This window comes from Fistularia commersonii, chromosome 30 (assembly GCF_037954325.1).
Source record: "Fistularia commersonii isolate RoL2024-O1a breed Wild chromosome 30, RoL_Fcom_v1.0, whole genome shotgun sequence".
Classification (NCBI taxonomy): Eukaryota; Metazoa; Chordata; class Actinopteri; order Syngnathiformes; family Fistulariidae; genus Fistularia; species Fistularia commersonii.
In genome coordinates, this window is record NC_141313.1 from 12068097 (window position 1) to 12082387 (window position 14291).

The 14291-nt window shown below is 44.0% G+C and overlaps 1 protein-coding gene across 1 annotated transcript in view; it reads right to left on the reverse strand.

Moving 5' to 3' along the window:
* The window catches only part of nxph1 (neurexophilin 1), a 33396-nt gene extending 22852 nt beyond the window's left edge, over positions 1-10544 (reverse strand). The window contains exon 1 of the mRNA XM_086177704.1: positions 10242-10544. Within this exon, the coding sequence (XP_086033830.1) occupies positions 10242-10331 (90 nt within the window). The 5' untranslated portion in view covers positions 10332-10544. The remainder of the gene's footprint in view (positions 1-10241) is intronic.
* Between the last annotated feature and the right edge of the window lie 3747 nt (positions 10545-14291).

Consider the following 14291-nt stretch of genomic DNA (forward strand, 5'->3'; position numbering starts at 1 on the left):
TGTGCCTGTGACGCAACAAGGGAGAGTGATATTTCCTCGCCGTTTCTCTCATCCACAACAGATGGCAAATCTAGATTCATCTAGTTGGTCATAAGAGAAAACATCCAGAAGGCAGACTGCAAACATGGCTCTGAAAGCTCTTTACACACTGCATTTGTGATTTCCTCTGCCTGAAAAATATCATTTTGTTTTTTTACAGCAAGACTCAAACGGCACCTGTCATTCTCTTCAACTGCAAAAACGATGCCAAGGTCTCCTTCAACTTTATTTCTTTGATTTTATTTCTATTCCTCCGCATCTGCACACCTGAGGTATTCCTCGGCCACCTTAAGACCTTCTCCAGCCCCGAGAGGAAATAGGTATGGCCTCCTACGGGAAAGAGCAAACTCGATAACCTCAAGGGACTCTTTCAGGACAGAGGAATAGTGGCTCAGAGAACACCATGGACGTCTGCATTAGCTCTAGGACTGAAGGGTCCTGGTTTGGTTCCTGAGCTCCTCCTAGCATTTCAGAGCTGTGACTGACTCGCCAGTTGCTCCCAAGGTGCTCCGTCAACATCACCTCCAGATGCCTCACTGATCTACCGGTATAAGTCCTGTGCCTTCCTAACATTGAACGTGAACCTTCATTTCAGGGAATAACTCCCTTCAGACCTGGAGCCGTCAACCCTTCGGTACTTGGAGGCCCTTACGCTTGTGAGTATCACCAAAACATGCATGGTAAGGAAAGAGCCTTATCAGAATCTCTTTTATTGCCCCCGAGGGATGATTGGAGGGTACCTGTGGTACCATTAGCATCAGAGAATGGATCTGGCATTTATAAATAAAACTGTATCATAGACTGTACTTGTATGCAATGGCTTTACAACTGTGAAGATTATAAGTACAACGGTACCACCTTCTCTCGCTGACCTACAAGCAAACTTCTATTTACTTCTGTCTATTTTTAATTCTTATTGATTTATAATAATCATCAAAGTGAAAAAAATTGTATAACGTTATAGAACATTTTCTACATTAAATAAAGCACTCTCTCAACCCGAGTGAGCAGCAGCAGGCCGCCGGTAAGAAGCTCAGGTCTGTCAGGACTACTTATGCTTGTTGCTTGTTTGAACTTGTTTGGTTTTTGCGTCAATCAAGCACAGGTGAGCCAGCCCATACATGTTTTATCAAAAAAAAAATATATGATCGTCCTTTAAGGGTTTTGATCTTAAAAGGATATTTTATTTCTTGTGGTGCTACAGCGGTTATCATTGCAAATCACAATGACAACTTCAGGAATCCCTACCCTGAGTGGCATCTCACTATGATTCTGGGATCGTGGTAGTGACTCGAGAGGTTTCCGGTGCAAACGACCAGGTTGACAGCTGTGATTTTGTAAAAGGAAGGGGGGGGGGCATTGACAAACACCAAGGAGGGGTTCTGAGTTCCCGGGAAGGTGAGGAGCATATCAAGTCAGGGGGTCATCTCGACAAGAAGAGTTATTCTTGTGACTCTCCAGGAAAACAATGCAGAGTGTGCAGGCCTGGAGAGGTGATAAGGAGACAAGGAGACAATGGGGTGGAGATAAGGACGGGGAGAATTCAAAGTGCATATTGTCATATGTGCGGTGAGGAAACGTGTTTTCCCTGCACAATGAAACCCTTGCAGCCGAGGCAAGATAGTGTAACATGAGTATTAGTGCCAAAGAATCACCTTTTTCCATTTAGCACACACTTGACTGACAGCTGTCAGCTGCAGGAGCTGCTTGTCGGAGGCCTTTTCCCTCCGCCCTCTGCGCAGTCCAGACACAATTAACAGGTCAAGGAAAAAAAATTGGGATTCTTGTGGGCAAATCAATACAGCGACGGTCTTTCATTTGTTACACGGGACAATTATGAAGGACAACAGCTCCTTTGTAGCTTTCTCAGGATACAGGGGGGAGAAAACCAGCTTTAGTGTTTGTTCGATATAAAAATAAACCCAGAAGCATTAAAATAAAATAAATAAAGCACACAGTGGGATATCGCATACCACTGACCATGCCAATGTCATAAATATTACACGAAACATAGATTTTATTTGTCACATAGGTCATATATACTTTATAGGACATACAGTATGTGACTCGGTGGACTTGTATGACTAACAATATACCATATATGATTAATGAACGATATGATATTCCTGACATTTATGGGAGGCCGAATGAGGTGGAAATTTTAGATAATGCGGAAGCGCATGAGTGACTTTGACTGCACTGAGGAAGCTGCACTCCATCCCAACATATTAGAATAGCAGTCCAATGTGTTCACGTCAACATTGCTTATAGGTATAGAAAAAAATAGATATTGAAATAAAAACTGAGCTTTTTTCAATGTATAATTACTTTACATTCATGACATATTGCTATTGTATTATATTTTTATATCCATCTCCTTTTTTGATAATACTTTTCAGTAATATTACTATTGAATTGCATTTTGATATACAACTTGGTTGGTTTTTTTTTAGAATATGGTTATTACATTTTATTTTTATATCCATCTCTTTCCTGTTCCACATTGGATCATTCCCTCTCGAGTCTTTGTTTTCTGCATTTAACCCATCATGAAGTTAAATGCCATTTAGTAGCACCCAAGCAGGAGTGAGGGGATTGAGTGCTTTTCTCAACATCACCCCAACAGGCGAGACCAATGTATACAGATATATCAAATAATATTTCCACATTCTTTTCAGTTCAATTTATGTTCAAACATTCAAATGAAATGCAGAGAGTTTCAGCTCTTTACAGTTATAAAGTTGTTCGGAAGTCACTTGTTCCCACATCGCCTATTCTGCAGACACAGAAAACTCCATATTAGTGAGACGTTACTCTGATGGGTGATCTCTGCGGCGTCTTACAGCTAGGCTAACGTTTCCCTCCCATCGAATGTCGTTCACCTCAACCCGAACCACAGCGTGTTTTTTGTTGAAAACCTGTCAGACTGGAGACTCAGACCAGCCATCACTGGTGCAGAGGCAGTGACCGTGGAGAGGGCCAGGACTGGCGACTATAGCGCTAGTCTCTGTGCAGGAGGACCATCTGTGTTGACAAATGCAATGCCATAAACATCTGCTTGTTTGCCCAGCGTGATGGCCATCGCAGCCCGACAGACACTGACTGCAGATGAAGACTGCACTCCCTCTCTCTCGCTCATGCCCCCAATCCGCAATTCAGTCATTACGAAAGAAAAAAAACCACAAGGGTACATTTGCAAAGTAACTTGAAAGACGGTGTTGGCTAGTTTCAGGAGCAAAGAGGTGTTTAGCAGAGTTCGATAGTCCTTAACAATTACGTACAACGCCATACTTTCATTGTACTCCAGCTGAATCGACCCTGACTGCGCACCGAAGTTGAAAGAAAAGCTCCTGGCGGACGAACCGAGATTACCAGTTTCATTTTTTGGGGGTGTCACATCCAGTATGATTCAATTAGCATGAAGGTTTTTCCGCATGGAGCCGTCACATTTCCCCTCTCTTCTCCTGGTTGGACGCCAAAGCTGTCAATGGAGGTAACGTGTTTGCTTCATGGGATGGAACCCCTCCCCCGGCTTGTTCTGCACCTGGGGTTTCTTCACGCCACCCCTCTATGGTTGGGCTGGAGGAAGTAGGAGGAGTAAGAGGAGGTGACCGCTGGAAAGATTTGAGGAAGATAACCGACACTGCTGGTGGACCATGCATGAGACAGCGCAGTGATGGCAGATCCATCACCCCCACTGCCACCATTGTCTCCCCATGCCCACAATTTCCACCAAACCCCCAGGGGGGCAGCATGTCAGCCCGCTCTGTTTCATTGGTCAGTCAAGCCCTTCATGAGGTTAGAAAGCAGGGTGATCCATCATTCCACGCTACAAATCCACTTCCTGCTCACGCCGACACGTGCAGCCGCTTTCCCCGGATTCTCACGGTCGACAATGATTGGATTTAACGTAAAAATAAAAGCCGCAGCAAACGTCTCAGAGGACATGGTGGAAACCTCGAATGATTTGTCTCGATTTAGACACTTAGTGGGTAATAGATTTAAGGACCTCTGACAGCGACGCTCCACACATCTGCACGGGACACACAGATACAACACCTCTTGGAAATGTCAGAATTGTCTTGTATATGGAAGGAAGGCCAAGCGAAGACCAGAGCTCACACATGTTTCATATCCTGACCTACTAAAGAATATCTATTTGCAATTTGCAATTGAAGATAGAATTCCTGGAAAAAAATGACAAAATAAAAATTGTGATCGTAAATTTTATGGACTGCAATATGCATTGGCAAAAAGTTTTTATTCCAATTTATATCAAAATTATTTATGTATAACTGACTTTTTTTCTCATTTGGCTACAGGACAGACGGGTCCCTTTTTTTTAGTTGAATTTATTTGTTACCTTTGTTTTTTCTGATCACTTTTTACTTTAAAATTATTGTTTTTGATGAATTTATTATTCATTCATTTTCCAAGGAAGATGTAATTTTGATGTGTATTTTTCAATTTATTTGAAACTAATAATTTGAGTAATTTGAATAACACAAACATCATGGATATCATGTATAGACACACAATACAAGATGAATGTATGTATTTTCAGAGAAATATTGAATTGTTTTTATCATGTCATTTAAAAAAATAAGCTGTATCATAATCACGAGCAGCAATCTCCCGACAAGCTGGTTTTAATATGTTAAACTGGCCAATAGTTATGGAGGAATTCAAAAAATACATAAAAATACTGCCAGCAACACACCTCGGAGAGCTCATGGAGGCAGCGTCGGAGAAATTGACGGTGAGACGGCCGCCACTGTCGAGTGGCTCCTTTGAACAGCACACCTGGTTTGCTTCAATTAAATGATAAACAACAACACAATTAAATCTCGCTCTGAAAATAAATATATATTCTCACTGCTCTCACCGGCTGCGGGATTTCCATTTCTACTGTCAGTGGAGCGTCTCGGCAGAACATCATGCTAATCTTTACTGCTTATGCTCGTCCCATCATGCTCAGTGTGGAGGCTACATTAACTTCCCCAAACGCAATACCGTCATTATCCAACAATATGTCACTAAAAATCCAAAAAATAACCAATGAAGTTTCTGCTGTGATGTTCCCTGAACTGTTACATTGACTTGCTCTCTTCTAACTGAGTGTTGGGATTCGGAAGCGATGGTCTGGTCAGGGTGGACGTAAATATCAGAGACGCTGGAGATCAGCTAGAATGGAACCATGAATGGAGGCTTTCTTGAAAATGAGGCCCTTCAAGTAGACGCTCTGGCTCTGACAACAGCATGGAGAGTCTGCACACGGAGAGGACGGAGAGTTGAAATTGTGGTCATTAATCACACGCCCACGCATACACATGCACGTTCACACACAAACACACACACACATACTTTGGCGCAGCTATCTCTGTGAGGATGCCACATAACCTCACAAAACACAAGTACCTTTCATAGCATTATATTTACATAGCTTTTAAACACTTCTTATGTTATAACAGTGAAGAAACTCACTCACACTCATGCACATACACACCCACATACATTCACATACATATACAAACACAGATACAATACATATACATGCAAACACAAATATTTTTATATTTATATGTAAATTGTGTTTTATTTAACTGTATAGTTTTCATCCCAATACACTGGTGTTTAAATTGATACATTGATTGCAAAAATCCTGTTTCGTGTTTTTGAGTGTCCACTGCATTGACCTGGTTGGATTGCGTGTTGCTTCTTAAGCTGCCAGTGGAACGTGAATGAGAAAGTATGCACACACACAACACACACACACACACACACACACACACACACACACACACACACACACACACGACGTTCCGATTTTTGCTAATTGTCTAACATTCTACCAACATTAACAGGAACACAACCGGTCAGGTCAGTTTTGGCATTTATGAAACAAACAACGGTCAACAGGAGCAAAGAAAACACCAGAACACGAGGTTCTTTTTCCAATCTGAGCAGAAGATCCGGCCACCTCCCTGGCTCTGGATCAGGAGGAAAATTTGGCCGCTGAAATAGCTGCTGCTATCATTGACCTTAAGGCAGCGCATCGGGGTCAGCCGGTGTTTTGGCAATTTGCAGTACCGCATGTGGGGATCGCCCCAGGGAGCAAAAGAATCCCCCCCTCCCGCGCGGGATCTCAGGGGTCACAAGATCACGGAAGCACCACAACAAGATGGGTCACCTTGAGGCATCAATCCCCAAAAGCTCTGTGCCGCTTCAACGGAGGCAAAAACAGATGCAACTTTACGGGTTATCGTTGAGTTAAAATAAATTTTAAATCAGATTTCAAGCGTATCATATATGATTGGGTTGTCAGATGTTGGTGCTGTTGCCGCTCGGATGCAGGTTGTGAGGTCATCATCAGGAGGTCCAATCAAATATCAAGAATATTGGTTTTCCTCATGCTGCAGAGTGCACAATAAACTGAGATTGTAACAAACAACACATCTGTCAGAACGTCTTATCAACGACCCCAGGAAGTGATCTGTGAATGGATCCCATCGTGGGCTCCGTATCAAACTGATAAGCCAACACGACGGACGAGTGCGTAGATAGAAAAGATGATCGTAAGGCAGCTTGACGAGAGAGGAGATCGACATCTTATTACAGAACGGCATCCATGTGAGGATTTACTGGTCATTAACGTCATGCCTGCGCACCTCAGAGCACCTCCACCTCTACAACACGTTTATTTTGAAAGTGTGACGTATTATATTAACAATTGTTATGCATTTGATGAAGATCAACCAACATTAACAATTAGCGCAATATACACAGAAGTGCACAGGACATATATTTTCTTTTCATTGAAGTCATTCATTCATCATCTATTTCACTTTTACTCAGTGTAATGGAGTTTGCAGGAGCAATTGATTTAATTTAATTTAATTTAATTTAATTTAATTTAATTTAATTTAATTTAATTTAATTTAATTCATTTTATTGATCTTTCACAACCAAATCATGCATATTTGAGTAGGATCACTCTGGATAGCGGAGTGTAGGAGAATCAGGCGTCAGGCAAATGTATCAGTGCTCTCTGGTGGACACACACAGTCTTTCAGTGAATACACACTGCAGGACAACACAGCCATGGCCAATGTTTGAGCCAGGACATTGAAATGTAATTGAGATAATGTATATATAGACCTTTAATACACCGTCTGCAGCTAATTTGGATTGTTTTAGATGCTGATGCTGTCGGTATGTTTCTCTGCTGATTGCCTTTTGTTTGGAGACTAAAATAAAATTTAAGTCCGCAGCCCCCTAAGCACCTTCCCCCTTCGACCCCCTCGGCCTATAAAAGCCGTCGCTGCAGCGGCGGTGGACACTCCTCGGCGCCTTGAGAAGCGTAACAGAGCTTGTTACTCAGCCCTCGGCAAGGAGGCCGACAGAGGAAGAGCGGCACCGAGGCTCTCTGGCCCTTCTTTGCGCTTGTATTCCTCAAAACGGTGCGAACGGCTCTGAAACACCGCCGCCATGCTGCTATAAAAGCCCAAAGGGACAAAGGTTTGAGCGATGAAACGCTCACTTAGACATCTGGGCTGATGGCCAAGCAATAAACCTGCCCAGTGTGTGTGTGTGAGAGAAAGTGAGAGAGAGAGTGTGAGAGAGAGTGTGTGTGAGAGAGAGAGAGAAGGGGCCCTCTTCTGATGATTTCAGCTTCAAACATCCCAATGAAAACATGCTATTTATTATCAGCAACTCATTTCGGGGTCTGGAGGTTGAAGATTGGGAGCTGAAGCCTTCTCTGCTGCGCCAGAGGGGGCTTTGGCATGGAGTGTGTGTGTGTGTGTGTGTGTGTGTGTGTGTATGTGTGTGTGTGTGTGTGTGTGTGTGTGTGTGTGTGTGTGTGTGTGTTGGAGGGGTGCATCTTGTGAGGGAAGGACGTCTCCGGTGCACAGCCAGTCACTCACCTAATGTCTTTTTAAACACTTTTCAAACATAAACGATTGTATACCTGAAAAGAAACACACACGCGCACACACACACACATCTTTTCCAGGTACTTCATTTTTGATATATTGTCCTATATTCTACATTATCAAATATTCTATATTGTCATTTATCATATGATTTCATATTTATTCATATATCATATACTGTCACATATTCTACATTATCACGTATCCTCATAGCCATGTCATCATTTATCATATTATTTCATATTTATCATGTCATTTCATATATTATAATATATCTTAAAATCATATGTTATAATATATCATCATATGTCATATATAATCAAATATTGTATTAAAACATGTAATACATATTACCATACTTCATTATGTCACATATCATAGTATAGCATATATCGTCATATGTCATGTGTCCTATATTACTACATATCATCTGATATCATATATATCACATATTATCCTACATTATAATATATCCTATATCATCATATAGCATATATCACCATTTGTCAAATATCCAACTTGTCATATATCATCTTATATATTGTCACATGTCATAAATTGCGTATTATTCTACATTATGATATATATAGTCATTTCATGTAGCACAGGTCATTATACATCATTTAGCATATATTTCCATATACCGTCATATATCATACACCATATGTAATATATTACCAGTAATCATATATAATGCACCATTATATACCATATGCCCTCTATCACATATGATCATATATCATATCTAATCACATGTGATTAGATATGATATATGACCCCCCCCCCCCCCCACACACACACACACACACACAGACTTTATCACTGCTCCACGTCTGGTTTCGTATTTACTCATATTTACTTCTAGACTGTTAATAACAGCGCATATAGTGTTAGTCATGAAGTGTATCTCGGTGCTATCACGGCGGTGATAAATAAACAGAATTGGATAAAAACGATAATCCCAGTCCGTGCAGGAGGAATTCCCGCCGTGTTAATTAAAAGGGGACCTCAGGTCGGCGGTATCTGCCTGCACCCGCCGCCTCTTATCGGGGTCAAGGCGCGGCTGCCAGACAAGAGGCTTAGAGGAGACAAGTGCCTTTAACACGGATTCGGAGCGCCGGGGTTCAGCGCTAATCCGCGGCTGCAGGCGGAGGAGCGGCGGAGGACGGCCCGGATACGGCGCCGTGTCTACAGAAGTGTGCAGCGACAAACTCCACATTTACTATAAATGCCTATATATATATATATATATATATTTATATATTTATTTATATATTTATATATGTTTGTATGTATGTATAATATATATATTTGTGCGTGTGTGTGTGTGCCCATGTAATGAGAGTAATAATAATATTAAAAAGGTCCTAATAAAGATAGCAATAACAATGATGATAATCATAAACTGCAATAAAAATACCCATGGAAATGAATATAGATTTGTGATAATAGCAATAACAATAATAATGATAATAAAAATAATACGAACAATAATGATGGATCCTGTGCAGCTTTGAGGCCTCGGCCGATTCAATACCGCGGAAAGCTACGTGCCAACGCGTTGTGTTCTACACACACACACACACGCACACAAACGCACACACAGACACACACGCACACACGCACGCATACACGCGTACAAGCCGTCACTCCCCGTGTGTTCAGGGGTTAGTTCCTGTCAGGGAGGAAAAAAATAAAATAAACTCAAAGACTTTTTTTTCTTTTGAAAAAATAAACATTTTAAGCACAGGGGCATTAAACAAAACCAAATGGTGCTCTGTGTGTGTGTGTGTGTGTGTGTTCGTGTGTGTGTGAGGCCGTGCGGACCGTGGAGGAACGAGCATAGGGTGGCGTTGGAAAGTTTCATCGCTCATCTTGGTTTGTTTTATGTCTTTAGTTCAACACCAAGTGCGCGCCGATTCGCAATGAGCGGAAAGTCGTGTGTGTTTTCCGCCCCCCGGACGGCTCCAGGGTTCCGCTGTAACCGGACGTGGACTCCAATTTTGCTATGGCGCCCCCGCGAGACGCCGCTGCTCCCCATCGGTCGGTCTGTGTGTGTGTGTGTGTGTGTGTGTGTGTGTGTGTGTGTTCCTCATGCGCAGGTGGGCTACGCTCGACTCACCTGGCGCAACTTAACACCGCGTAAAGTTTGGACACGCCGATCTGTGATTTCAAATAAGGGCATCTACCAACGCGCGCACACATACACACGCACACACACACATCTGAAAGGGTGCAAATATCGCGAAGGAGAAAAGTTGAACTCACCAGACAAAGCGCAGCGGCGAGGAGGAGCGCGGCGCTGCGGCGCGTCCCCAGCATCCTCCCGGAGCTCGGCTGCTTCCAATATCGGACCATTTAATCCACGCCGGCGTCCGCCTCACAGCACTGTCACGGTCGGACCCGCGGGCAGCCGAGGCTCGGCGAGGGCGACGTACCACATGACGGGGACGGCGGGGAGGGGACGGGGACGGCGGGGGGACGTGGAGCGGCGGATGTTAGGGCGTTAATCCAGGCGGGGTCATCGCCCGCGGCGTTCGGGTGGCGCGCCGGAGCAGCTGTCGGTGCTCCGGAGTGAGAGGAGGATGAAGCACAGAGCTTTATAACACTATGGATACTCACACTGGGGGGAGAAAGAGGAGGAGGAGGAAGAGGAGGAGGAGGAAGAGGAAGAGAGGAGGGAGGGGGTGACAGGAGGCAAGAAAAGGCGAATAAAGCCGGCGGAGGTTGGCGAGGAGAAGTTTCCCGCCTCCAGCTGAAGGAGCTGCTTCACCTTGGCTGCCAGCGGAGCCGCTGATGGAGATGAATGGCTTGACATTCACAGGAGAAGAAACGCGCGTGCGTCGGTGCGTGTGCGCACCGACACACTCGCATGCACATGCACGCAGGGAGAAAGTTTAAAGTGCACATTTGTCAACAAAGTGCCTGGATCATCGGGAATAGAGGAGTCTGAACGGGGGACAGGGATCACACGCGTCCACGCGCACACACACGTAAATATGGACGCATACGCCCATATGCACACGCACGCGGAAAAAGTTAGAAGTGCACGTTTGTCAACACATGCCTGAATCGAGTGTGGAAGAGTTTAAACGGGTGCCAGGCAATCACACACAAACACACACAAACACACGCACGGTAAATACTACACATTTGTCAACAAAATGACTAAATAAAGACTGAAAAAGAGTCTAAATTGATGACAGCACACACATACACAAACAAAAAAAACTTATGCAAACACACACACAGAAACTTTTGAACAACATGATTAAATCAAACATAGAGGCATCTCAACTTTTGTCAGATACACACACACAGACACATGCGCGCACACACACAGGTCCACACAGAGAAATAAAAAACTATACATTTGTCAACAAAACAACTTAATCAAGACTAAAAGAGTCTAAACTTTCACACATGGAAACAAACGCACGCACAAACACACACACAAACACACAAAGCCTGAACCATGCATTTTTTAACAAAATGACTAAATTAAAAGGAAAGACGTCTCTTATGATGTCAGATAAATTAACACACACACACAACATGAGGACTCCTCGCTGTGTGTTTCTGTCAAAGACCTTCTTCCATGCATTCTTCTCCACCTCAGCCTCCTGGATCTCCATCTACTCAGGACGTCCAGATCTGGGACAGAGGTCCAGGCCAGGTGAACCTTCTCCAGAGGGAAACGCTAAGCTTTGACCTGAAACGGCAAGAAAAGGGGCGGGGTGGGGGGGGGGGGGGGTTAGCAAATGGTTAGCATTAGCCACTTAGCTCCCCCTCCACCATGTATAATTGTTAGTATTTAGTTTCTTAGCTATTATTGATTATTTATTTACAACAAGTGCGAAAACACCAGAGAACAGTATTTATGAGATTTGTTTTCAAGGTGGCTGACTGACAGCTGCTATTAGCATTAAGTGTATGTGATCACACACACATTCAGCTCAATGTTCAGTGGCATTCCGATAGCTGCAACGTGAAAATGACAAACGTGTCGATTTATCGTGACTGAGCAGAAAGGAAATTGTAAAGAAGGTCAGCGCCCCGGTGTCCGTGCACATCCTCCGTGGGCCGTGCCCCCAGACGATGCCGTGTGTGCACGTGAGTGCGTGTGTGTGTGTGTGTGTGTCTGTGTGTGGATAGATAGGATTCTTAGTGGTCATGGGGTGAGAAGAAAAGACAGGTAGGAGGTTGTTTTAGAAAAAAAAAGCCGGTTTGCCACAGTATCCAGGCGCCGTTACATTTTGGCCGAAAGTCGGCAGTGGGGGCAAGCGGGCCGCTCGGTGGACGGCCAAGATAGCCTTCGGGGCTGCTGCAAACACACAGGTGATAAATCACCAGCCAACTACCTTCTATTGTGTCGGCGGCCTCCTCACAAAGGCCACAGATAATTAGAGAGGTCTTTGCTGTAGAACGTCCACGCCTTGGAGTTTTTGCTTCCAGAAGGTCCCCGGTAGTGTTCTTTTCACCCCATGTTCTCCCCGTGTCTGTGTGGAGTTCTTCAGGTTCCTCCCATGGTCCAAAAACGTACATTGTCCAACAGTGGTGAGACCAATGATGCTGCATTGCTTGGAAACAGTAACAATGACCAAAAGACAGGAGGCAGAGCTTGAGGTCGCAGAGATGAAGATGTTGAGGTTCTCTTTGGGAGCGACCAGGATGGCTAGGATCAGGAATGAGTCCATCAGAGGGACAGCACATGTCAGATGTTTTGGAGAGAAGTTCAGAGAAGCCAGACTGAGAAGAGGGATAGTGAATATATTGGTAGTATGGTGGAATTGGCGGTCTAGAGGTAGACTAAAGAGACGATATATGGATGTTGTGAGAGAGGATATGAAGTTAGTTGGTGTGAGAGAGGAGGATACAGAAAATAGGGTTAGATGGAGAAGATTGATTCGCTGTGGTGGCCCCTGAAGGGAAAAGCCCAAAGGACAAGAAGGAGCTTCCTACATTGTCCAGACGTGGATGAGAAGGTTCGGTTCTTACCGTCTCTCCAGATTCTCGCCTGACAAACAGTAAGAACCTTCTTCGAGGTGGGAACTCAAGCTCCTGGTCCATGGATGCTTATCTGGAGGTCTTCAATACAAGCAAAAGCTTCTTCTCACTTTAACCTGTTGTATACAAATCAATCTGTTTGGTAAGTCATTTCATAGGGTCACCACTTCATTTGTTGGGAGAACTCACAAGTTCCCGTTCTGGGTTAAGGACACCTGGTTGAGTGGCTGAGCATCTCTGTGGATTTCAGGGCCAAGGCAGCAGGAGGATGGATTCACCTGAGGTCACCCAAGGGCATGAAATCACAACCAATATCAACATTCATAACAACGTAGGGTCTCCATGAACCTCCTGCATGTGTTTGGACTGTGTGAGGAACCCGCAGAACCCTGAGGAACCCCTGGCAGACACAGGGAGAACACGGAGACTCCACACAGGATTTAACCCAGACGGAACCCAACCTTCTGGCTGCAAGAAGGAAGCTCTAACCCAGGTGTGTTCTGGGCCATATATGGCCTAATTTGATGTCAAGGGGGCCGGACAAGTAAAATGATTGCGTAATTATCTAAGAAGGAGGGAATTTTTCCTTTGTTTTAGTGTAAAGGAGAACAGATAAATTTGAAGATCTTTATATGTAATGAATGAATGAAGAAAAGTAAATGCAATTTCAACAATACTTTGCCTCGGTTCTTTCTTCTCGGTTCTCCGTGCGTTTGGCGGATCTTTCACCATGGCAAGTCTTGCTGCATCCACACCAAGCATACGGGTTTCTTATCAGCCTCAATGAACAAACAAGAAGTGGTCCATTTTTCTCGGAAAACCCCACACTCCATGTCCACTTTGTTCTTTTTTAACAACGACATCTTGCTGATGAGGGCCAACAGAAAAGCACGTAAATTTCGAACAATACGTATAAATGCTGTTTACAGACCCGGAAGCAGCGTTGCTGCCATCTGCTGTAAGTTGTGAGTCACATAGTTTTGTGCCATGTTGCTAACAATGACCAAACTGTCCGCCCCAAGCAGACAATATAGGAACTGCAGTTTTATCTAAAAAAATAGTTAATGATTTTTATGTTTTTTTTTTTTTTTTATTCCACAGGCTGGATTGGACCCCTGGTGGGTCAGTGCCAGCCCATGGGCAGGATGTTTAACACCCCTGCTCTAACCGCTTCTCCACCTTGCCACTATACACCATCAATCACCTCATGCAGGTCCTCCCCCTCCTCCAAAGACCCTGCTTTCTCCTGCAACCTTCGCCAAACCTTTTCCAAACATGTTCTGTCAGGTGAAGACCTGATACATCGGGAGA